Genomic DNA, 26,345 nt, shown 5'->3' with positions numbered 1-26,345 from the left:
GAAACCTTTGGGGTCGCTTTCAGAGAATCACACTGTGCAATCGAATGAGAACGGGCCAAATTGAATAAAGGCCAGCTCACTCTGGAGGTGTGGAGATACGTTTCCTGGGATCGCTGCAGAACACACAGTCAGCTCTGCAATGAAATCAGCCAGACAGAAATTACAATAGAACATAATGCATACCACGAGGGCGAGGAGCATCTGTTTCAAACAGGAAGCCTGTTCGGGCAGAGAGAGCCAGTTTATTTCTTTATAGAGCATCAACCAGCCACTCTGTGCTAGAACATGGACTCCTTAATACATCGCATTAACTCTTGAGATTCGGAGTGGATGCACTCTGGATAATATTTCTATAAGGACGTTCTAATGGGGAGGGGGACCAGCTGACCTCAATACATGTCATTATCACGCCATGGTTTTGTGTCAATGGAGCCCGTCATATTGCCGTGTGAGTGCTCCACCGACTCAGTGGCACAACAAATGATCACATGGTGCCGCAGATTCACTGAGTTGTTATCGCGTGTGTGTTGACAGACTTCAAGGTTGAGTAGGTAAAGAAATGAACACCACGTGCACCCCACTTCACAGAAGAAGACATCGTGGATGGTAGCATCTTTTCTGTGATTTCTAGGAAGTCCAAAAACTGCCAAAATTATAACAACAAAAGAACAACACATGGATGGGCAACTTTATTCCTAATGTGCAATCAGTTGCTTATGCTCAGAATGACCACGCTGATGTTGGTTCACCATGTTTACCATTTAAGTTAGCATAGTTATTTAGAAATCTAACATTTGCTGATTAAACATAAGCACAGCCCAGGCTGACGGGAATGTCATTAAAGTTGCAGTTATTTTTTTTTGTCATAAACTAAAGTATTGAACAAATAACACATTTGGGCAAATATTACAATTCATTTTGAGGGGAACATTCAAGTGTAAGGGGAAATATGTGGAATTTCATAGCTATCCGGAAAACGTGAACAACATATCCTCTGCTGAGACATTTCACTCAGAACAAAACGTTATGGCGGCGCTGGAGGAAGTCAGACGATCACAAAAGTCATTAGGCTTCATCCTTGGAGGACCATGAATATATGTATAATATTTTATGGTGATCCATCCAATAGTTGTTGAGATAGTTTAGTCTGAATTAAAGTGGTGGACAACTTAACTTTGTCTGTGTTAAAGTAAACAACTAACACAACTTCTGCACATCAATATAAAAAGCTATATACCAATTGAGTAATTATCTTTAATAAATATCCTCAAGACAAACTTTAAGCAAGCATCAAGGCACCCACCAAGATGATGTTGGCCCAAATTAATTAATTTAAAAAAAAACATCCCGACAAGTTTTTGGCCAACGTCCAAAAAAAACATATTTAGAGCAAATTGCTTGTCAAGAAGACGAATGCAGCAGCAGACTATGAGAGCACTGTTTCCACGCTTATTTTCCAGTAACTTTTCCTGTGGTGTCCTCAAACACACACACACACACACACACACACACACACAGAAATGATGCCAATTATAGTAACTGTGTGATGAGGGTTCTCATGGTGAGGCCCGTGCTACCTTTGCCTCTAATCCTTTGTTATTAATTATATCTTCAACAAGCCTACACAGATCTTGTGGTGTCAGCACCGAGTATCCATGGCAACAGCCGGTTGGCCCCGGCTCTGGGGGATGCACACACACACACACACACACACACACACACACACACACACACACACACACACACACACACACACACACACTGTTGGCTGACAAAACCATGCTGAAAAGATGCTCTAGTGACGAGATGAATATCTCCACTGTAGTGAAGTAAAATACAAATAAATAGCGTTGTGTTCACAAGCTTCTCCTCCTCTTAATCTCTCGGCAGGGAACAGCATGTGTACTGCATTACCATCGTGGCCAAATGGATGAAAATGCCTGTTGCTAAATCCAAACATTGTTCACCAAGGGAAATAAAGAAAGATGATAAATTAAAAAATCTCTCTGTCCGGTATACCCAGAATGCAGTGGTTGGTTTTAACTTTACTTAAATGCAAATTTCATCATTTTACATTTCTAATCCACCACATATATTGTACTTCTGAAACCACAGCACATATGACTTAGTTACTTTGAACGTGTCAAGAGACACCGAGACCTTGCTTTTTGTACCAGGTCACAAGCCATGAGGTTTGGGAACCACTCGTTTAACTTTTACCATGAATTAAAAGTATTTTAAAAGCTCATGATGCAGTTTTCAATGTAAAATCTAGAAAATGCCACATTGCAAAAAGTACAATATTCTTTTCTGGCATAAAGTGGTTTAAAAGTAGCACAACATAAGTATGCAAAAAACGCTTGACACTACTGAGCATAAACCATAAAAGGCTAGTCACACAGTATTGGAACAATAAGCTAATAAGATGAGCTAGAATACTGAAACACCACGAGTCATCTTACTTTGATGCCTCAAGCACATTTTGTAAATGCAACTTTACATTTTCAGTTAAAAGGGGAAACTTTGGGAGTACTACTGTAATGCAGGCTGTATGTGAAAAAGTTTGTGAAGTTGTTTGTGGCTGGAGGAGCTGTGAGAGACAGTGAGCGGTGATGTCAGCTGAGTGAAAACAGGGGAAAGGTCTCGGACGTAAAAATATAAAGACAATGCAAGAATAAATGAATAAATAAATGAAGAGAAAGGCAGTGGGAGTAACGGGGGCGTGAATCTATTAATATTTGTTAGGGTGTTGAGTTCAAATATCAATAATCTTTCTCCACAACTGACTCCAGTTCTCAGTACAGGACCTGACAGTAAAATACTTACTTAACTATAAATACCCTCGGTAATTTACTGTTGATTTTGTTCCAAGGATAAACATGAGATATTATTAATATATCTGGGTCCACACTCAGAATAGCTCATTAACTCCCAATTAGACCTGATGTTAGTACAGAGAGAGCAGAGTGATTAGCATTTTATTCTTGCTGTGCGTTGTAGTAATATGTTGGTAAAAGTGAGCATGTGTACTGCTCAGCTATATATATATATATATATATATATATATATATATATATATATATATATATACTTCAAAGCATTGTGCATTGTGTAAGTTGTCACATTGTTTTTGTCTGTTGTGGATCTTTATTTTTTTGAAATATTTTAACACTTTCATTTTATTTCACTCTTATGTCTACAGGGATCTGTTCCAGGCATGTTTTACTAAAAAAGAAAGAAAACCTTTCCATAAAAAGTGGGGTTTGTTTATTGCTGCGCTCTGGGACATCCTATAAGTTAAACAGGAGCTCTCTCTTGTGGCTCCATTCATCACGTTCATGTATGTTGAGAGTCGATCTAAGTCCACTGAGTTTGGACAGAAACTGAGGAACATTGAAGTTTAATGACAAGAGAGAAGATGGACAAGGATAATCTGCTGATGTTTGACCTTATAGCTGGTTTACTAACACCAAACCAGCAACTGTCAAAGCATCAAGGTGGACAACTACAGCTAAACATTGCCATCTACTGCTGAGATGTATGAAGACCAGTGAGAAAAGCCTCAGATTCTTTATGAGAGCCAAAGTATCAAAACAACAATGTAAAAGTTTAACGTTCAAAATGAAAATGTAGAGAAGTAGCCTATTATCAGCAAAAATATATTATGATTCTAAATAAAAGTACTTTTCCTCCTGTCACTGATATATTATCTTATCTTACATTATTACGATGTTTGCAGATGCTTCAATGTGCATGCAGCATTTAATTGTGGTTGCTGGTTGAGGTGGAGCTCATTTTATCTATTTTACGTACAATTTGGATGCCTCGCCCAGTGACTTCCAAAGTGGGAGACTTTTTTCTAATCTTTACTTCTTTTGTGAAATATTGGATATTTTAAACTTTTTGGGCCTTGAACATTTATGTAAATGTAACTGTTCTAGAAGTTGAGATGGGAATTATTATTTGGAGAAACTGCCAACAACTCCGACATACAAAAGACAGCGACGAGTCCCAACAAGACTCACAAGAAGACAAGAAGCTCGGCTCCTGATTTTAATGCAAAATCTTGTAAGCGTCACATGAATGTAGTCATGTTCAAAAGTAGAATATTTCCCTCTGACAAGAAGTGAAACTCTATTAAAAGTAGACACATCTCAAATTTGTAGTAATGTACTTGAGTAAATGTACTTCATTTCTTTCCACCACTGACAAAAAAGCAGCCATTAGGGTTCCTCCACATTCCTTTATTCCTCTGCACTCAACACACAAAGGCAAGACAGAAGTCGCAGTACAGAAAAGTGAAATAGTGTAAACATCATGTTATCGTGTGCACAATTACAATCAATTCAAAACACCACATGATCTGGAGACATCACCAGAAACGATACCAACATGCACAAACAAGTGTAACTGTAGAACTCCACAATGATGTAAAGTTACGGAAACATTTACATATTTCTGCAATATGAAAATACATCAAATTCCATTTGCAAACATATATAGTTTTATGTTATCAATCCTATATAAAAGCACTATAACGTGACAGAAAAGTGTAGTTATAGTGTGCTGCCTGGTAATGAGGTTCAGTGTACAAGTGTAAACAACTCACAGATCAACAACAGAGTATAAAAGTTTGAGAAAACTAAAGTCTAAGTTTAATATAGTTTGTGTGCATCAACAACACACACAGTCACAAAACAAACAGTGTCAGTGTTTGCTGTAAGCCACAGTATACCCTTATAAGTGCTCCTTTAAAGCTAATAGCTGATACTAATATGCCCCAACATATTAGAAAAACATTATTCCAGACACCAAACAACTTTGAAAATTGTAAATTGAAATTAGCGATTTTTACTTGGCTCATGATCTTTAAGTCTCTTAAAGAGCCAATGCAGAAGAAAAAAACACGACTACAACAGATATATTCTCCCGGCCTGGCTGTAATGATTATGCCAAGGACCAATAGCTAAAACCAAGATAAATAAAATGACGTGTTTATTGTATAAAACTGTCAAGAAAATGACATTAACATCCAATGTAAAAGAGGAGAAACGCTCTCTCCAAAGGTGCACAGATAGTGCAGGTAAAAGGCCTCAAAAGGTCATCAAGAATCTGGTGTTTCTACTCCAGAACAGTATTCAGTGAAACAGTTGTGTAACTCTGGATTTGAAAATACATTCCCCCACTTATCAATAAAACCTTATGCTAAAGACAACAGTAGAAAATATTCCATGAAACCCCCAAAAATAGGAAACTTTGTCGACGACGATCCCAATGAATTACCTCAATCCTTTAAAATGCTCTGCTCTTTGAAGAGAGCATTTTCATGAATGGAAGATTAGATTTCGGAGGGAAGTGGATATTTATGACTCCAACCAGTTTTAGCTTACGGCTTTGTCGCGGGCTGCTCGATGAGTTTCCCCTTGTGGTACTTCTGTCCGATGCCGTAGGGGACGTGTGCCGATATGGTTCCGAGGTCTTTGGCCCCCTCAATGTGGAACATCTGGTCGTCAAAGAAGATGTGCGGTTTGATTTTCTGCAGCAGGGGCCCTTTGGGAGCCCCGGCCAGGAACAGAGCCTCGTCGATCTCCAGGCCCCAGCTGCGGAGGGTCTTCAGGACGCGAGCCCCGGAGCTGGCCGCGCTGCGGGCCGTCACCAGGTAGGTTCGGATGGGACAGGTAATGCGCTCGTCCTTGGCGTAAAACTTTCTCTGCAGCTTCCCCAGAGCCTCCAGGAAACACTTTAAAGGACCCTGAGAGAGCCAAACAATCAAGTTAAAATGTGTTGAAATAAGGAACACAGGCACAGATAAACAAAGGGAAGAGAAACTAAATGCACACACAAGAGCGCACAAAAGGCAAAAAGGATGCTGGAGTTGATTTAAGTTTCATTTAGAGCCAGCAGAGCCGGTTCCTAAACCCTCAAGACATGCTCCAGAGCCTTGTTTAGCCCCATGCAGGGGCTGTTCTACCAGCCATTAGATTTACTGTGTTTGCTTCTTGTTGTCATTACTTTCTTTGTAATTTGCTGACTCATGTGTTATTATGCTCTCCTGTTTCCTGGTCCTATGCTTTTGTATAAATGTAATTAAAATAAAAACCGAAACTATTTATATAAGACGAGTCCCGCTGAGGAATCTATTAGGACTCATCAACTGAAGGCAGATAGATATGAATGGAGAGCAATTATTGGAGTCTTTGCATTTTGAGTATTTTCTTGTCAACGTTGAAAAGCTTCTGAAACCGTGACTCCGTCAGTGCGAGGTTATGTGTCTCTCCATGAGGTGCCAGTGATATTATGCAGAAGTACATAGCAACAAGCATCAGTTACCTGCGCGAGAGGCTTGTTCTCAAACTCTTTCTCGTGCTCGAAGAAAGTGTCCAGGCCGTGTTTCTTCACGATGACCTCGGACTCGTCTGAGAAGAGGACGGCGTCGCCATCGAACGCCACTTTCAGCTGGGTGTCGCTCAACTCATTCTCCGTTTCCGGCATAAACATTGTGGCTGCAGCGATGCCTGAAGGAGAGGGGCGGAGGTTAGAAACGCTATGTTTTATGGAGAGTGTGTGATACCCAACAGCCGCAGGCTTCAACTTCCATTGATAACGATGCTTTATCTGCCGCGTTAGGTTTGATTACCGACACCTCTGTCTTTCACTGGAGGGATTGAAGTGTTTTATCTGCACAGTTTTGGCAAATGTGGTCTCACAGCTAACACAACTTTAAAGGAAAATTCTGAAAGATTTCCACAGATAAAATAATCCACAGCTTCCACTGTGGGAACTACTTCCTGAAGGTCTGTGGAGAATCTTCAGTGACCCACGTCATGGGTTATAGAAAGAGGCATCACTGCCGAGTTTATCAAAAGTATTTCTTTGGCACTTTGAGCAAGACAAGCCAAGAAGCTTGAACCTGCAAATGTTTATCGATTTCAGCTTTCTGAGCAACTTGAATTTATCAAAGATTCATATTATTCTGTTCTGCATGTATTTGGACGACAGGGAGCCATGAATCACACAGCTGGCTTCCACCAGCTCCATCTTGCTGCACAGCGTCGGGTCGAGGTTTCCCTCAACAGTGTGAATGAGTCACACACACACACACACACACACACAGACACACACACACAAACACACCCACAGAGATAGAGAGAGAGAGAGAGAGAGAGAGAGAGAGAGAGAGAGACAGAGAGAGAGGAGAGAGAGAGAGAGAGAGAGAGAGAGAGAGTCGACATGCAAGTGTGTAAATATCAGTGAAGTGCAAACACATCTCCAGGCTGCCGAGAGCAACTCATGCATCAAAACAAGGCGTTATATAATGCAACCGCCGCAGCAGCAGCATCACTTACCTTCATCTATGGCCTCTGTGACTTTCTCAGAGTCCTTGGAGAGGTACAGGTTCGTCATGTAGGCCTTCAGGTAGCCTGTTGGACTTCTCCCTCCGGTCATACAGAACCTCTCGATGGTCAGGTCTGGAAGTATAAAAGCAAGTTGGAGACGTGTGCTGCATCGGGGGGAGTTCACCGGACACCAGCGTTAAAGACGCACCGTACCGTAGTGATTTATGCTGTTTATGAGGCGCACTCCGACTTGGGCGTGGTTGTTCGTCATCAGGACGATGTCAAACAGCTCCTCGCTGTCCGGGTAGAGCTGCCTCAGGCGATCGTTGACCGTCATCAGCGCCTGTGTGAGCGGACGGATGTTGCATCAAGAGTGTGCAACGTGAGGTAACGACGCAAACGTTGCAACATTGTTCCACAGCTTTCTTTTACTTTAGTTTTTTTTTAGAAGAAGCATCAAGGCATTAAAACAACAGCTTTTTAATCAAGCATAAATGCCTTCATCAGGGTGTTTTGTAAATCTTTGTGTGGACATGCGCGATGCAGCCAGACACTGATAGATTGTCTGCAGACCGCATGATGTTAGCTCACCACAGATGTGCTGCTACCAGTCTGCAGTTTAATAAAAAATGTATGTGTTTTAAGTCATTTGGAAACTGTGGTGGCTTAAAAAAATATATTTTAAGGATATTTTCTTAATGTTTGTAAAAACAAATGTCCGACTGCACCACAAAGTACAGCCTCCACAACGCCCGTAACGTTGAATCGACACCTCTTTAACCAACAACTCATGAAGAAGTCTTTCAGGAGTAGTTACATGTCAAATGTAACAAACACAAAGGTTGTTCCCCTGATGTTCCTCTATTCCAGGGTGATAACATTTGCGTAAAAACACAGGAAGTGAACAGCAATCATGTTTAAAGGAAGTTGTACAGTAGTTTCCGAAAGAAATCCTAAACATGTTGGATGTTCTGGCTGAAGAATGGTGTGAATGCATGACTCGCAAGACCGCATTTCAAGAAAAATCACGCAGATTTTAAAGACAAACCGTTTTCGATGTGGATTTGACTTCACAGTTGTGTGATTATACTTATATCTGACAGAGCCATAGTAAAATACCTACGTTTCCATAACTCATCGAGGCGTGGCCTCGTGTGTAACAGCTTTAAACCCACTCTGCGTGACGATGCGGGGCTCTGACCTGACTCCTGGAGCCGTTATCAGAAAACAGTCTTTGAACAAAGAAAGTTTGTCGTGGTGGGGACCGGGACGTCAGCGTGCATTCCTGTGACGCAATGACGCACCACGCCCTGCGGACAGACCCCTGGCAGTCCCGGGGCCTTCCTCACCTTGACAAAGGGGAAAGCGGCTCCCGGCATCAGCGGCTCGTTCTCGTGCGCCACCTGATAAGCCACGTACTTCTCCAGTCCTTCGTCCTCGTAGATCTTCCTCTCCGCCACCATGTTGAAGAGGGTGCGGGACGAGACCGCGATGGTGACGGCGTAGCGGGGCTTGGGCTGCGAGTGGGACACCTCGGAAAGTTACACAATTGCGCCCGGGGAAGTGTGTGCAGCTGACAAGGCGAGCTCGTGGCAATACAAGTGGTTAGCATAAACCGTACTTACCGGTCTCGGCTTGTGTGTTTTGAGGTTGTCAAAGAAAGCTTTAGCCGCGGCCCAGTCTTTCTCCTCCCCGCTGTCGTCAGTGGGAGCTGCGTCGTTTGGTTTCATTGCGCTCATTTTGAATCACTTTAAGCCCTGAAAGCTGATACAAAACCCCGGATAAATGCGAGGCAACGGATGCTTGTAAACTTTGCGGAAATGTGTTAACAAAAAAAAAGAAAAGAAAAGGTGGTGTGTGTCCACACTAGTGACGTCGCACATCCCTTGCGTTTGGTTGGCTGGTGACAGAGACAGGAACACTGTGGGCCTCCCTCGAGTAAACGCTCCAGGGTACTTCTGTTTATGGGCCTTTTTTGTGCTGTTCCCTTTAGTTATAATTCAGACTTTTACGAAAGTACTTACTGTATTCTTGCAGTGACTTTCTGGCAACCTGTGTACAGTTTTGTATGTTTTTAAATTAAAGCAGTAGTTAAACTTTTAATGAAAGCCAGGACCTGCAGATCTTTATACAAACCACGGGAGGCATCCTCTGTGATGTGGGCCTGCGAAGACTGGACCATGACTACAACTACATCCTGAAATGCAGCTTCTTACCACAGTCAAACATCCCAGTCAAAACATGTCAAACATTTGTTGGTGAATTAATCATTAAAACAATTGAGGCGTTAAATTCATTCATTTGTCACTTCTAACATGGGTTGTGAGTCAGTCATTTTACCAAATTGGTATATTTAAACAACAATTGCCTCAACTAATGTGTTGTCAGCCGCTATATTATCAAAATGAAAAAAAATAACAGCTCCAATTCATAAGGAGCTACGTTAGCATTAGTGATGGTTGCGTCTAGTTACCTAATGTTTTAATTCCCTCAAATGTGTAGAATGCTGCAGGGATAATTAAACTACACTAGTCGCATGGGCTCGAGTACACAAGGAGACAGTGAAGGGTGAAGTTGGCGTGACCAGGTTTTGTCACTCATTTAGTCACTTGTCAGCAACCGGCTTTTTTAATATGCGAAAGCTTCAAAATGACTTGACTGTCTCTCTGAGCATCACTCAACTCGTATGAAATGTGTGGGTTGAGCAACAAACCTGTTGTGCAGTAAATGCAATGGAACAAGAGAGATCAACATCTCAGGGCTGAATGTTATCTGCAGCAAAGTACAATTATGAGCTACTTTAAACCCCACATTTTAGAGGTTTCTGACCCATCACCTCAAAACCTCCCTGAATTCTCCTGTACCCTTTTGGAGGTTTAACCAGCCCAACCCCAAACTGGGAACCACTGCCAGACTAAGTCACTCACTGTAAATACAAGTAACTCCACCTCAAGCGGCTACAACAGTAAATGATGCATAGATATTGATTAACAATCTAATATAATGGCTTAGGCTACATCAATGCAAGAGGCAATTCACTGCAGACTAAGTACTTTTACTTTTGATACTTCTGTTATTTTTATTTTCATGTACATAAAATGTTATGATTCACTGTCAATAAAATCCTATGTGGAATGGCCAAAATATGGTAAATATAAAGCAATAACTAACTGTACAGCACAAAATAACTTATAATTCATGATATATTGAGAGGTGTCTTTATTTTAAATAAATCGTGTTATATTGCCTTACTACCACCATGCACCATTTATACACACTGTACATTTTGCACATGCTATTTGTAACCTTCTTATGTTTTTTTGCCATGTGAATCTGTCTCATAGTTCCCCTTTACTTCTGATCTTATTGTAGTTTAGTATACTATTTATTACAGTATTTATTTTTGTGTTTTTTCTATTAATCTCTATCTCTCTCTCTCAATCTGCTGCTGCAACAACTGCATTTTGTCCTCTGGGGTTCAGTAGAGGCTCATTTCATCCTTTTTAATCCCACAATTTGTAAAATATGTTGAATATTCGGCCCAATAGTTTACATAGTACCCCTGAAATTGAAACAGCAAATGTGCGCGCACACACACACACACACACACACACACACACACACACACACACACACACACACACACACACACACACACACACACACACACACACTGGCACATGAATGATCTCCCTCCTCTTCCCTCCTCCATCACACCCCCAACAGTTGGTAGAGTCCGGGACGGAGCATCATGGCGATTGACGGTAAGTACTCGCTCTCAGGTGTCCTGCGGGACTCGTGTGAAACTTTGCTCGAGTCGGATTGAGAATGATGTTTGTGAAAAATGATGAAAAAAAAACCATGTTTTATTGAGAAGTCTGTAATGCTGAAAGCAGTGCCTGTTTTCAATGACGCCGTGCCGCAGTGCTCCGGCGCTGGGACAGCTCGCGGCACGAGGCTGATGCAGGAATGTTGTGATCCCTTCATGGGATGCGCGTGCTCTCCGCCGCGTGAAGTGATGCTGAAGTGGTCACGGACACACACAGTCCCGGAGCTTTGATCGACCCATGTTTGTGCAAAAAAAAAAAAAAAAAATTCGATTGAGACACGCCTGTGCCAGAGATTAAATATGAAATTATATGAATATTTATTTTGGGCTTCGACCGAAAATCACAGCGGGCTGCTAGTGAGCATCACATGACAACTTTGTTTTGCCCCTGTGAAATAACCACATCACCTGGCGGATGAATACGATGCGTTGTTATCGATAAAACATTTAAAATAAAATAAACAATAACGGCTTGAGTTTATAAACCAGCCGCTGCTGTCAAATAACCGTTATGTTCGTGGATGCACGTGCTGTTGACATTCTCGCTAAGCTCCATGGGTAATGTGTGGGCTACAGCGACGATTGATAAGCGTGTCCTCAAGGTGCTCGTGAAAGTGACCCGAGCACACATGACACAAAATGATGCATGCAGTCAGTGAGGAGTAGGCGCGCGCCGTGCCCTGTCCGGTCATGGGCACTGTTCTTATGTCACGTGCAGCCCGTTTGTTCATGCACGTCACCTGAGAGAGAGAGAGAGAGAGAGAGAGAGAGAGAGAGAGAGAGAGAGAGAGAGAGAGAGAGAGAGAGAGAGAGAGGTGAGTCACTTGTGGTAAATGAATATACATATATATAAATATTTAACAAATACTCTATCCTGAATTAGGCTCATAGTATTTATGGTTCATTCTTAAACATTAGAATATGTATTATCTTTCAAGATATTCCAGCCAGAGTTATGTTTTCAAACATATAAATAACCATCACCATCATCATCATCCATAGAGTTTGTAGGACGAAGGTTCAGTGTCAACCCCACTTTGATGTTGCAGTTCATGTGATTTCATTGTTTTTAGCTCAGTGAAAGTGTCAGAGTGTTTACAAATCACCTAAAATAGATCTTCCTCTGAACGGATTTGATTTGTTTGACGGCTTCCAAAACCAGGCCGAGCTATTTTTTGCAACTTGAAGCTCGCGGTTTTACTTTAACCAATTACAAAACCATCATCACAAGCAAGTTCAGCCATTTGATATTTGAAACATATGGAAGTAGCGTAAGCCTATTTAAAAAAAAGAAGAAAAAAAAAGAAATACTGCTTTATCCAACTGAAGAGGAAGACAGTCAAAATAACCTTCTTTCTCTAATCCTGTCAAATGCCCTCTCGGGAGCATACCTTTGATTCATAGGATATCAGTGAGCGGTGGTAATGGTTGTTACATTCTGGCAGGCTTTGTGTCTCTGAAGGAGAAGCCAACAGAGAGATTCTCTGACATTAAGTGTCCACCGTCTGTCTGTCCACTGTGTGACATAACACAAGTCGCCCTCAGAGCTTTCTCTCTTTCCTCTCTCGGTACCTGAATCATTAAATACTCAGGTGGCGAGCCAAGAGAGAGGATGTGTTAATCAAGTGATACAAGTGTTAGTATCCTTCATTCAATTAAGCCTGAGTGGGATTGTGAAGGAAATGTAGTGAAAATACTACAATAACGTGTTTCTAGATCATATAATAGGATCATATTCATTGATGATAAATAGGTGAATCATGCCTTTAACTGTCATGTCATGACTTTGTTATTTTAATCTGGTAGTTTACTGTTTGTTGCAACCAGGGGAGCGTTCACGTTAACCACACACACTGATTGTTCAAAGAATTATGTTCTAATTTTTATTTTTTGTATTATTATTTAATTTGACTTTACTTGTACAAATACATAAATAATTCAGTATTCAGAGAATATTTAGACCTTCAGGAAACACAATTATTCCTGAACTATTACTTGAGAGATATGCATTAAAGTAATAATCACTGCATTTAATATGAATACGATATAACATTAATGGGCAGTTTTGACCAATTCTGAGAGATTTATTCCATTGAAATAAGTTCTGCTTTTCAGATGAGTACAGATAGCTTTGTCTTTAGTACTGATTAATGTGCAAACTATTTTAAATGAATATCTAAACATTTTCAAAATAGCCTTTATTTCTCGCTCTTTCCTTAAGAAAGCCACTCTCATATCTGTCCATTAAATACTGTATGAAGCTGGAACCAGAAGACTGTTAGCTTAGCTTAGCATAAAGACTTGAAGTATAGGAAACAGCTTGGCTGGCTCTTTCCAAATTATCGAAAAAAGCCTAGAAGCACCTCAAAAGCTAAATAATGAACACAGCCACGAACAGAAGAAGTCCTGAACGTAACTCCACATTTGACAAAAATGTGATTTTTCACACTTTGGCTTTAATATGTTTGGAGGTGAGCTGTTGTCCCTGCTGCCAGTCTTCAGGCTAAGATCAGCTAAGCTAACCCGCTCCTGGTTTCACATTGCTTTCACAAAATTACAACAATATTTTTTTCCCCTCAAATACTTTCCTTTTATAGCACATTCATGTTAACCTGAGGTTCAGAATGAACCATTTCTTTTGATTGAGCTTTTGTTTCTCAGCTTTTTATATTTATTGTATATCCAGTTTTATATTTGTTAGCCCATCTGCCAGCCTCCTCCACCTGAGGCATGAACATATGTTTCTACCGCAGCCTACTTGGAATCATATTTATAACCTCTGACTCTCTCTCTCTCTCTCTCTCTCTCTCTCTCTCTCTCTCTCTCTCTCTCTCTCTCTCTCTCTCTCACTCTCTCTCTCCCCCAGGAGGGGGGAGGAATTGTGGTGTTCATGAGCTCATCTGTGCCAGACGAGGTAAGGCCGTGCTTCACCTTGCAAATTCGCAAAGTCGCATATTTTCCTTTGTGTTTCTTTTCATTTGGAGCGTCATGGCGTTCGTGCTCGGCTGGACTCCACGACATCGCTTTAAAAGCTAAATGTCCAAATATTTTGCTCTCAACCTTCCTCATTCCTGTGAGTTTTCACTGAGTTTTTACCAAAGTTTGGCGTCCAGAAAGTGTCTCAATATAGACTTCACAAAGCATAATGCCTGCGTGTGAATTATGCATGGAGTATCAAGTTTTGGTTCACTTCAGCAAAAGAAGGCAGCTGTGTGTTCATGATTTATTCAGCGCGGAGGTTTTGTTTCGTATCAGAAGTCCATGTGTAAGCAACATTTCCACGCTTACTTTTTAAACAAGCATGTCCTAAAAACGTGAGCCAACTGGTGTGAAAGCTGAAAAGTGGGATAAGTTATTACATTAGTGACCTGCGACGTTAACATGTTTTCTCAGAATGATTTGTTTCGCTTCTTTTTATGTCACAGAAATATTTGTATCTGAATGAGCGTACGTTCGCTTCGAGTTTATTATTCATTTGCTGTTTGCTCGTTGAATGGTTCAGTGGCTGTGTTTTCATGTTCATTATTAGTCAGCTTACTGAAGTCATTACCTCGAAATGAAAAAATAAGAAGCTGATTGAATCCTGAGGCTCTTTTCGGAGTCTTGGGTTCAGCCTCAGTTTATCCGCCGGGAGAAAAAACACCGATTCATTTCCTTTTCTTTTCCGACACACAATTGGTACACGTGCACACTCAGATGGGATGAGATAGGGGGAAGGCAGGGCGGAGAGAGAGAAAAGGGAAATATCTGAGAAGGGTCCACTTATATCCGTTGAGAGAAATATCAAGCATTCCTGAGAATGATGGGGTGTGACATCAACGCTAACTGACAGCCGTTACAAAGGCTACCGTCCCGTTTTCCAGTGTACATTGGCGGGAGGCCTCAGGTTACCTCAGGTGTCTAAATTATTCAGCTGTTGTTGACATTTACAGAGCAGGGCCATGTATGAAGCGTTATCACGCCCGTGAGCTGTGTGTATCCCAACAGGCGGCTGCAGAGGTCACCCAGCCACAATCCACACAACCGTCTGCAGTGAGCGTTGACACGTAACCCTGGCAAGTGCTGGCCGAGGGCCGGGATTTACTGCATGTCGGATTACCTCAGAGCAGGACAACTTTGTTTTTCCCCTCTTCTCAGATCATTCACTGTAAAGCAGCAGACATACTGATAGTGCTTTTTGGGAACAGCCCGGCTTTAAAGAGGATATTCGTTTGGAGAAGGTAAGCCTCTGCCGCCATGTCGGAGCTCTTATCTCTCTCCTGCTTCTCTTCGAAATTTAGCGTCCATCTCTTCGGCAACAAGCAGCAGCACGAGTTGTCAGGCTGCAGTGGTCTCTCTGCCTGTTGCCATGGTGAAACCAGTCTGTCCATAAGTTCAGTCTGTTGTTAAGAGGGTTGAGAAACGACGTCTCTTGTTTTCCTTTACTGCGCTCTGGTTTGTGCTGTCAGTGAAGGTACCGGCGTTCACACTGTGGACCTGTTTCATCGGGCACATGGTCTTTTACTTCAAGTGAAAGCACCTGGACAACACAGGCAAAAATACTCCATGCATTCAACATTTCACTTGAGTAAAAGTACAGAAGTATTAAAAGTAAAAGTACTCGGTCTGCAGTGAATTGGCTCCTGTGACTGATGCAGCCTAAGCTATTTTATTTAATAGCTAATCCATATCTATGCATTGTTTACTGTTGTAGCTGCTTGAGGTGGAGTTACTTTTATTTAGTTCTTGAGTTAGTCTGGCAGTGGTTTCCAGTTTAGGGGTTGGGCCCCTCCAAAAGGTCACAGAGGCACAGAGGTTGTGAGGTGATTGACGGGTCAGGAAAATTAAAGAAAACTGACAAAAATATCTATTAATTTCTTTGACTTTTTTCAATTTTTCTTTGTATTTGTTTTTTAATTGTTGGGAAATCTTGAATAATTTGAACGCTTCCATAAACAAAACAACTCGTGAACATCTAAAATGTGATTTTTGAAGGCAACAGTGAGCAGCTGCCACAACACACATGATACAACGTTGGGGCTCCCGTCCCTGTCCTCTCCAGCCTGTACCTGCTCAGCATCACACAGGAGACAGACACAGTCAGCGACTAGAAGCAGTCGAACAGCCAGATATATCCTCTCGTTTGTTTGTTTGTAACATGTACGTAGGTACGAAGAGAGCAAAGTGTAATCGCAGTCAAATTCCATGTATTTGTACACAGACATGGCCAATAAAGCTGATTCTGATATTTCCCTCAAGAGTGGGTGGAGGCTGAACAGGAATGAATATAACACCCGTCGGGTGGCCAGGAGCATTCCTAATGGGTGCTCATGTTTCAAGACAGAGGTTAGAATAGAGAGCAAGCTCTGCGTTGGATACCAGGAGTCTGATAGTCTGATAGCGTCTGCCACGCAGGGAGAAAATACTACAACGCGGATGTGCTCGCTGTGAACAGATCTTTTTCCAGCTGTAACCACACAAACTAATGTTGCTATGCCAACTCTTGGCCTCGGGGAGGAAGGCGAGGTCACCGTTGCATCAGTGAGCTCGTTATCGGGACATGATGACCTTTGCAGCACACGGGAGAGCAAACACACACGTTGTAAGATTCCTCACGATCTGGTTGTGTAGTTTTGACACCGCTCTCCAAACGCTATGAATGCAAAGTGTTGCCGGACCGCACCACGCTCACCAACATGTGGAGAAGTCCCCAGCTTGCCGACAGTTGCTACGCTACAATTGGACAATCTCTGCAAAGGGGAGGGGTTTAGTGACCAGTCAATATACTGTAAAACACCTGTGTAGGTGTCTCCCATGAAACAATGGGGGATGACTTCTTTAACATGTTCACATAATTGTCGGCTGAAAAAACGGTGTCCTGTGGCTCAAGAGGTGCTTTAAGTGAGAACCCCCAGAGCGTCGCTTGCAGCGCTCCATTCTCCAAGCTGCCCTTCCCACCGAGGCGTCTGGTCTTTAGAAAACAGCCCACAGCTCATGACTGCCGTTTCCTTCAGCGAAACCGCGTCGTAGCATATTAAGTGCAGGCCCAGTGTGGTTTGGCCGGTTTACCGAGTCTACGTTTCAGTTAGATATACAGTCCTTTGAGGCTCTCGTAAAAATAGCACATCAGTGGCGCAGGGCTGCATGGTTACATGAAGTACGGTTGGCCTACATACACGGCTGTAGATTGTATCTGTTATGCCTTTGAAGTGGAACAAGCACCGGCTGTCTGAAAGCACAATAGCTCATGATGCCTCCCCCCCCCTTCCACTGACGAGGCAACATTTTAGGAGTTTGATTCCTAAATGAAATGCGTATTATCGAATACATTATTTGTGGTATCAAAGTGGAGTTGTTTCCAGCTTTCAAAGCTTTTTCAGCCATCTGTTTGTTTTTTGTAGCATTTTTTTTTGTAAGAATAAAATAATTCACCTGTTTCATTTCCCAAATCATTATTACGTCAGTATTTATTTATGATTTTTCTCTCTTTTTGTTTGTCCTTCCTTCCTTCCTTTTCCTCCCCCGACTCTCTTCTTCCCTCCCTCTTTGTTTCTGTTCTTCTCCTCCGTAGTTTCTCCTGAGCTTCTGGGTGTCCTGTCTTCCATTGCCGCCTTCATGGCGTTGATGGCTCTGTTTTTTCTTTACCTCAGCAACAAGCTGTCAGTGGAGAGTCCGGCAGATCTGTCACATCTCAGTGGCTATAAGAACAGCAAGCCAGGTACTCACCACACATATGGATATAGAAATATATACCAATGATCACACACAGGATTATTGGCTCATTCAGTGCAAAACATGTGCCAAAACATGGTTGCTTTTGTGCAGATTATGAACTGCAGTGCTCCCAAACCCCAAAGTATCTATCTATAACATACAAGAGACACTTTTCATTGTAAGGATACAAACATAAGAGAGTAGGAATTAATGCTAATGTTACTTTGCAGGCACACTTTGTTCCACCATAAGTGTTCATTGTGTCTTTGCATGCTGAACTGTGCAGCTGTATATTTGACTGATGGTCATGGTAGTATGATTCATTTATAATTCAGGTTCAGTTTTTATGAACAAATAAGACCAACTTTAGAGCCATCATTTCCACAGATGTTTTGTATGTATAAGTCATGCAATATTATTCATATAATAAGCTGCTTATTGGATAGAACAGTCACTACTTTAACTGTCCCACTAGATTAGCTCACCAATTAATAACTGTTGAAACCAAAAGAGTACTTCCTCGCTTCAAGAGCCTCGCTCTTGATGGCTGACCTTGATTAATTCTTGGATCAGGGGCCGGAGGACGGAGGAGCGAGGAGCGGAGGAAGCAGAATTAAAGCACCCAGAGTCGGAAACGTGAACAGAAAACTGTAGGAAAAAGCACAGAACATTTTATGAATGAGTTAAGTGGAAGCTTCACTCCTGACAAAACTGAGAACATCGAATCTTAATTTTCGTGTCTTTTTGCAGTGCAGCATTGATTTATTTACGTATCATTGTGATTGTTTTCTACAATCCTTTTGAAAAGTCTGAAACTTTAGAGCCCAGAACATTGAATACAACAAACACTGTGAGAAAGCTCTTGTTACCAAACATGTCTTATAATCCTGACAATCACCATATTGGTTTGTATGCACGTGTTGCCCTCAGCACACACTGTGATGCTGGCGCTATACACCCTTCTAACGACCACATGTCCGTGTCAGTGCCTCTGATGAGATAATCTAGCGGCCAGCGTGGTGACGGTATCCCCGGCTGAGAGATGGCCTTCTTCAAGAGCTTCCAGCAGAACCTCCCATCTGTCAACATTTCCTCCCTTCTGGACTCGGTCACCAGCCGCGTGGATGACCTGGCCAACGCCGTCAGTGACGTCACGTACGCCGTCAGCGACCAGCTGACGGAGCAGGTCACCACCATCATCAGCAAGGTGGAAGAGGGTGAAAACAGCAGCCAGGAGTCTGGTCTGACTTCCACGGGACAGGAAGGAGGAAGCAAGGCCAACAACACAGCCTCAAAGACCAACCAGTCCAGTGATGCCACCGAGGCCGAGAGCCAGCTGGAGTGGGAGTGGAGGGACGGATGCTGGCGAGTGAAAAAGACAGAAGCCGAGTTAGTCGAGGATGAGAAGAGGAAGAAGGAGGAGAAGGAGCTGCAGGAGAAGAAAGAGCAAAGGAGAAAAGAAAGGAGAGAAAAGCAGCTGGAGAAAGAAGCCATGGCACAGAAACACAAAGAGGAGATCCAAGATGGGGAGCAAGAAGAGGAGGCTGATGCTTTAGAGAAAAAAGACGACAGAGAGGTGAGTGTCGGCGGGGACAGCTCCACCGCTCAACCGCCGCCATCCCCGGGCCCTGGGTCTCAAAGCAGGTTATCAAAGCAGAAAAAGACGAAAGAAGACAGAGAAGAAGAGGCAGAGGTGGCGGACAGCCTTGAGAGAGAGGGAGACGACGAGGAAGAGGCGGAGCTTTCCATATCTTCCTCAACAGCAAAAAAGAAAAAGTCAGACAAGAAGAAGAGGAAGGGAGCAAAGGAGAGTCCGGAGAAATCGGACGAGGCCTCAGACGTGGAGAAGAAGACGAAGAAGAAGGAGAAAGGGAAGAAAAGCAAGAAGAAAAGGAAAGGAAAACAAGGTTAGACGGTGTGTTGCTTCCATTTCACCGCCTGGGTCTCTTCTTCTTCTCTCTTTGGAATCACAACCTGAAGTTCTTACCCTGAAATTCAGCTCTCCGGAGTGCTGCGTGCACGTTTTCAGCATCTGCATCTTTGTTCCCTGCACATAGTATGTTTTGTAAGATGAATGCGATGTTTTGAACAAGAGTCTCTGTGTGTTCTACCCAGAGGGAGTTGTATCAGACAGCGAGGAGGACAGAGGCCCCGAGGCTGCGGCCCAGAAGAACACGACTTCTGCGTGGAGCAACAAAAGCAAACAGTCCGCTGAGCAGGGAGGCGACAGCAGTGAAGCCTCCAGCGAGCGGGGTGAGAGCAGAGCTCGACCAAACGGTATTCAACCAGGACACCAGGCTGGACACATACACGACACACTCGTAACGACTAAGATAACATATAAGGAACATATTAAAAGCACAATACATAAAACTTGATCAAATAACAGCAATAATCAGTGGGAAACGAAGTACTCAGATATTTAGTAAAAGCAGTGATGTGACAGCAAAGACATACTTTACTGAGTAAAGGTCAGCTATTTAAAATAATATTAAAGCAAAAGTACAAAAGTATTAGCATCAACATGTACTTACAAATATACATCAATTGCTTTAATGTTGAAGCTGGGAAACAAAGGGTTATTAATTTAACTACATACATAAGTCTTTATCCAATACATCATCATTGATTATTTTGTTATATTTTGGATTATTAATCTGATTTTGCAAAGTAAGTACAGCTGTAGTGGAGTAAAGATTACAACATTTCATCTGGATTTTACTCAAGTAGAAGTATAAATAAACAGTAATACTATAATATTTAATAAATGTAATATTAAATACATAAACACTACTTAAATAAAGTTCTTAAAGAAAGCAAACTAGCATATTTTCAAAAAAAGTCAGAGTATTCTTTTAATTGCCTTCAGAATTACGACATTGTATGAAGATACACAGTAACGTACTGCTTATGTGCTTTTTTCCAACATTTGGTTGGACCTGCAGTAAATGATGCTGATTCAAACACAGCGTCTAAACACCTCTGGGCTGTTTCACTTTAACAGGATGGGATCATTTGTGGGTCCGGCACAGTTTAAGAGGTTTAACCTGACTCTGCGGTCGACTGTACGTTGCATACTTAATGGATATTTCTGCCGAGCACGGCACCTCTCCAGTTACACTCCTCTTATACTGCACTCCTCCCTCTTTGTTGCACTCTCCGTCTCTGTCACTGACAGCAGCCAACAGGATCCAGAGAATAAAGAAAAAGTCCTCCGTCAGCGAGCCCCGGCCTCCCCCGTACCAGGACGAGGGCTCGGCGGCGCGCGCGACCTCTCGCTCTCGCTCGGAGCGAGGGGTCAGGACAGGGTCGTCCCCACAGCGCTGCGACAGTGAGGCCAGCGAGGCCAGCGTCGACCAGGACACCGAGAGCTACCACAACAAAGGATGTGAGGAGGACATACCCAGTGACAGCACCGCTGTGCTGGGACCGGAGGTGAGAGCCAAGCAGCTGCATGCTCTCCTTCCTCTGTCTCGGACCAGTCAGTTTACAGTAGAAACACAATTATATATATATATATATATATATATATATATATATATATATATATATATATATATATATATATATATATATGCCATGTGGTTCACCATAACCATAGAATAAAGACCACTAGTGTAATTAGATGACTTGTTGACTGTAAACATGTTGCGGTGGTTGTCAGTTACAGTTCAAGTCATCTTAAGACAAGGAAAGGTAAAGGCAGGTAAAACTAAATGAACAGTATTGTTACAGTTTACCTTGATATAAGATCTGACCCCAATCCAAGAAGTATGACCCCTAAAGTGCAAATTATTGATTAAGCGTTCAGGAATACATCACAGAATGTAGTGGGTGATTATGTGAACATTAAAAAACAAGGAAGAATTTGATTCAAATTGGACTCTCAAATATACAATTTCCTCTCTGTCGCTGTTGTTTTATCAATTCACTGTGTTCATACATTTTTTCACTTCTCTCTCTATTCAAAAACATTCTCTGACCGTAACAAGAGCTGAAGAAATACTTTTGCAAAAAATGTTATACACACACACAATGTACAATCAATGCCAGAAAACCAATACAAACCCAATCTTCCATTTTAAATGATATAATTGTATTGACGTGGCCATATTTATTTCCCTAATATTTGTCTCTTGGGGACTTAAGTAAATTAAATGTCCATTCAGGAGGTCCCTCTAGCATCCCCTCCTTCATCCTCTGACTCTCTCCTCCTGTCAGGACGGCTCCGGTCCTCAGCTGCCTTCGGCCTACGAGCCAGAGCCACTTGCCAAATATGGCACGCTGGACGTCGCCTTCGAGTACGACTCCGGCGAGCAGTGGTTGGCGGTCACCGTCACTGCGGCAACAGACATCCCTGCTCTCAAACAGACGGGCAACATCGCGTGGCAGGTCCACCTGGTCCTGCTGCCCACCAAGAAGCAACGGGCCAAGACCGGCGTGCAGAAGGGTCCGTGTCCCGTCTTCACGGAAACATTTAAGTTTTCCAGAGTGGAACAGGAGGCCATCGGGGACTACGCCGTGCGCTTCCGCCTGTACAGCATCAGGCGGATGAAAAAGGAGAAGGTCCTGGGAGAGAAGGTGTTCTACCTGACGAAGCTCAACCTGCAGGGCAAGATCGCTCTACCCGTCACCCTGGAGCCGGGCTCTGAACTCACCGTGAGGACGCTTTGTGAACGCGTGGCGCGACGCATCGATATGTCTGAAGCAATACATTAGTCCTTGGCTTCAACGAAGGACACTTTTCGTAATCTAATAATCCTCTTTTTTCTTTCTCAATTCAATTTTAAATGACTTTTGTTTACATCCAAATATTATTAAATGTAGCAAGAAAATGCACACATCACACACACACACACACGCACGCACACACACACACACACATCTAACTACAAGACGCTAAGAGATCTGAGTCAAAACTCTGTGAGGCCGTACTTGAACTGAATATGCTAAAGTTTAGCAGGTTAAATGTTTATGTTTAGCTAAACATTTGCTAATTTGAGAAGTACTGCTATGGCTGAAGGGAATGTTATTAATTTACCAGGTAAATAAACCAAATTATTGGATATGTATGTTTTGAAAAAGTGACCGTGCTCGCTGTAAAACCAGCAGATCAACACACTATTCATTAGGAGGGGAATGTGTGTGTGTGTGTGTGTGTATGTGTGTGTGTGTGTGTGTGTGTGTGTGTGTGTGTGTGTGTGTGTGTGTGTATATTTATATATATATTTCTTGGCCCATCGAGTAAGATACAATAAGATAAGATACAATATTCCTTTATTAGTCCCGCAGTGGGGAAATTGCAGGATTACAGCAGCAAGAGACACATAGTAAAATAAAATAAAAAACAAGTAATTTAAATAAACAGTAAAACAGTAATAATGTAGTAAAGAATCCACCATGGCAGTATTATATCTACAGACAGAATCCAAATGTATTTATATTGCAGTTAACTGAAGTGAGCAAAGTGTTTTTGTGCTCTCCTGCGAGTACTTTGACTCCCTCTGGTGTGTTTCTTCCTGCCAGGGTTGCGGCTCCGTGGTGAGCGTTTCTCGCAGTGCGGGCGCTCTGTCCTATCGCTCCACTGAAGACTCTTCCTTGCCGGAGATCCTCGTGGGGCTCCTCTACAACTCCGCCACGGGACAGTTATCTGCCGAGGTCGTCCAGGGAAGCCACTTCAAAACCACGGCGTCCGATAAACCCGTCAGTACGTACAAAAGTATCCACGATCAATCGCTTCATTCTTGGCTCTTGTGGCCGCTTGGTTTGAGGTGCTGAGTAAAGTTCTCCCTTGTCAATTGTCAATTGTTTTGGCCAAAACAGATGGACAAGACTCCCAGCAGCTGACAAATTGTGCACCAATCCATTTTAATATTAATTGGCAACAGCAGCAGCTCTTAAATAACTTGAGATATTAAAGCCACAATGCTGAATCATTTGCTGCTCATCAGAGTCCCCATGACAGATGACCTTCTGGTGTGTGTCGCAATCTTTAAACTGCTTCCTGTTTTTCTTCTTTCCACCTTTGTGTGCCGTGGTGTGTGCCGCAGACGGTCTGTTCTGTTGTATAAAACACTTCGTAGGCGGGCAGCTTTATATCATGAGAGGTAAGTCGGCAGCAGTCTGATTAATCAGTGTGAGGAATCCTTAAATCTTGGTAGACTATAAAGTTTGGATTCTGTTAATGCGCCAATAAATGATGAAACTTGTAATCCTCCAAATTTTTGGGTGGTTTATCCAAAATTCAGAGCAACACATTCATTTTCTCTTGTGTCGGCTAAACATACACAAACACACATTCTAATATACAGTACCGGTTAGTTCTGGTTGGCGTTACTTAATTGCACCGACTCTGCTTCCAAGGTTCAACCTGTCAATTTATTACCGCACGAGCAAAATGTGAAAAATGTGTGTCGCCGTAAAACCTCTGCTGCGCAGTTTGCTGCAGCACTGATATCCCGCCACTGGATGGCAGTCTCTCATCGCTCTCCCACGCTTCCTTTCAGACACCTACGTGAAGCTCACCATGCTGGACTCAAAGGGGAAAGAGATGTCCAAGTGTAAGACGGCCGTGTGCCGCGGCCAGCCCAACCCCACCTACAAGGAGAGCTTTCTGTTCCAGGTGGCGCTCTTCCAGCTGTCCGAGGTGTCTCTGGTGTTGTCGGTGTTCTGCCGCCGAAGCAGCATGAGGCCCAGGGAGAGGCTGGGCTGGGTCTCCCTGGGCCTCAGCAGCACCGGCGAGGAGCAGCAGAGCCACTGGACAGAGATGAAGGAGGCCGAGGGCCAGCAGGTCTGCCACTGGCACACCCTCACCGACACATAGGGGGCGATTCAGCAACACTGACATCGACAACATTCCCTCGGAAGGTCAAGAGCTTGTGGGGAGCAGGGAGCACCTTGTGTGTGTGTGTGTGTGTGATGTGTGTGCGTGTGTGTGCGTGTGTGCTGCATACAGGTGTGAGGGCGGGCCTGGGTTCTCGGTCTTCACTGCCAGAGGCTGCATGCATTTATACCCTTTAATCGGCAGACTGACTTTATTGGTGGAGGTGTAAACTCCAGAGCCAGCTTTTCTAATGACACAAGGAGAGGCAGACTGAAAATGAATTGCATTATAATTACTGAACATACCAGGAACAGAAAGAGCTTTCCCAGGAATTCTGCCGACAGCGAGATCTGCATGTACACCAACTGTTTACAGGACAATGTTAAGACACTTCCAAACATTTTCTGTCTCTGAATCTTGGACCAAAGAGCTCGGTCCGTGACTAGCAGACTCCTCCCTGTTTCCTCTGGGCTTCCCTGGGCTTCAGCGGCCACCAGCATACCAGACATTTCTCTATCAGTCATAGCCATTGACAGAAGAGAAGGCAACGAAAAGACTGTTACAAAAAGGGCCTATAACATGCTGCAACTACGCTTACAAGCAATGCTTTGTACAGTTTGTTTACATGCACATGACATTATGCAAGATCCATTCATTGGTTTATGTTTGATTATCAGTCAAATGGTTTACCCGATTTATGGGTGTCTCTTTGGGTTATGTGTTACACAAAGACAGCTTTCTTTTTTCTTATTGTGGTCCTGCATAACCCGGTACACTATGCATATGACGCCACTCTAAACGAGGGGAATGAAATTCTGTGTTGTGCCCGCCGAGTCTCTTACAGAATTGGACACAGCTCTGCATGCCGCCGGTATCAAAGAGCAGCTTCCTTTCCTGTGTAATACAGATTGAGCCGGTTTCACCATTCAGCCTTCTGACAACTCAGCCATGTTCATTCATGTAGAAACACGGTGCTTCCCGCTGAGGAGGAATATGCAAGAGCCAATCCCTCCTCCAGTAAACCTGGCTGTCTCTCCAATGACTGAGGCGGCGTCGATAACAGCAGTGCTGGCTGGAAATTGATGAAATTACTGCAAAAAAAAAGAAAAAAAAAGGAAATATTTTTCAGTGAATAGAAGGATTATTGAATAAAGGCTCTAATAAAGTAAAACCCTGTCCAGAAGTGTGAGAAATCTGGTTGTACCTGCGCTGTTCTCTCCTGGAACAAAGCCAGTCTTTAATCCTCATCAGAAAAGGAAAAGCTGGCAGTCAGAAAATCCCCCCCAAAAGACGACGGAAGACTCCACAGCCACACCCCATGTCTCAGTCAAAGAGTACAAATACTTCTCTCATCTCTCTGCCGGCTGAAGCTTAAGGGTGTGGGAAGCATTTTTCTTCTCCTCGTCTCAGTGATGTCACAGCGCTGCTCGGGGTTCGAGGTGCTGCAACCACACCTCGCCCCGTGTCAGTTCTCCTGCAGGGCCACATTTCTTCAAAGTCAACTCTGATTCCTTCTAAGAATACAAGCCAGATGTTTGGCACCGCTGAACAGATAGACAAGTGCTTTTTGCCTGTTGGAGACGCGTAACCACGGTAACCATTGACAATGTGACCAAATGATATGTGGAAATCACAAAATCTGAACTACATTAAAAATATATAT

General features: G+C 42.9%; 2 protein-coding genes across 6 annotated transcripts; one reads left to right on the top strand and one right to left on the bottom strand.

Annotated features, from left to right (window-relative positions):
- Positions 1 to 4,237: 4,237 nt before the first annotated feature.
- On the bottom strand, positions 4,238 to 9,143 carry LOC137785631 (cytosolic 5'-nucleotidase 1A-like). The gene is made up of 6 exons (XM_068577047.1): positions 8,963 to 9,143; positions 8,687 to 8,854; positions 7,551 to 7,680; positions 7,347 to 7,469; positions 6,331 to 6,515; positions 4,238 to 5,752 (listed from the first exon to the last, which is right to left on the bottom strand). Exons 1-6 carry the CDS (start codon positions 9,074 to 9,076, stop codon positions 5,387 to 5,389), a joined length of 1,086 nt encoding a protein of 361 aa, XP_068433148.1. The 5' UTR covers positions 9,077 to 9,143; the 3' UTR covers positions 4,238 to 5,386.
- A 1,928-nt stretch (positions 9,144 to 11,071) lies between these two features.
- On the top strand, positions 11,072 to 24,767 carry syt14b (synaptotagmin XIVb). 5 transcript variants are annotated; one of them, XM_068576603.1, is made up of 9 exons: positions 11,072 to 11,101; positions 14,033 to 14,080; positions 17,717 to 17,863; positions 19,975 to 20,136; positions 21,038 to 21,294; positions 22,081 to 22,518; positions 23,386 to 23,566; positions 23,910 to 23,966; positions 24,366 to 24,767. In XM_068576603.1, the coding sequence occupies exons 1-9, from the start codon at positions 11,089 to 11,091 to the stop codon at positions 24,680 to 24,682; spliced, it is 1,620 nt and encodes a 539-aa protein (XP_068432704.1). In that variant the 5' UTR covers positions 11,072 to 11,088; the 3' UTR covers positions 24,683 to 24,767. The 5 variants fall into 5 exon arrangements, with proteins under 5 accessions (XP_068432704.1, XP_068432703.1, XP_068432701.1 ...); XM_068576602.1 differs by lacking the exon at positions 11,072 to 11,101 and having other exon boundaries at positions 13,897 to 14,080; XM_068576600.1 differs by lacking the exons at positions 11,072 to 11,101; positions 14,033 to 14,080; positions 17,717 to 17,863 and adding an exon at positions 18,595 to 19,766 and having other exon boundaries at positions 21,041 to 21,294.
- The last annotated feature ends 1,578 nt before the right edge of the window (positions 24,768 to 26,345 follow it).

The sequence above is a fragment of the Clinocottus analis genome, unplaced genomic scaffold (assembly GCF_023055335.1).
Source record: "Clinocottus analis isolate CAN_PGR_092001 unplaced genomic scaffold, fCliAna1.0.p SCAF_15, whole genome shotgun sequence".
Classification (NCBI taxonomy): Eukaryota; Metazoa; Chordata; class Actinopteri; order Perciformes; family Cottidae; genus Clinocottus; species Clinocottus analis.
Note: the sequence above shows the minus strand (reverse complement) of the source record. Positions and strands in the feature narration are given on the sequence as shown.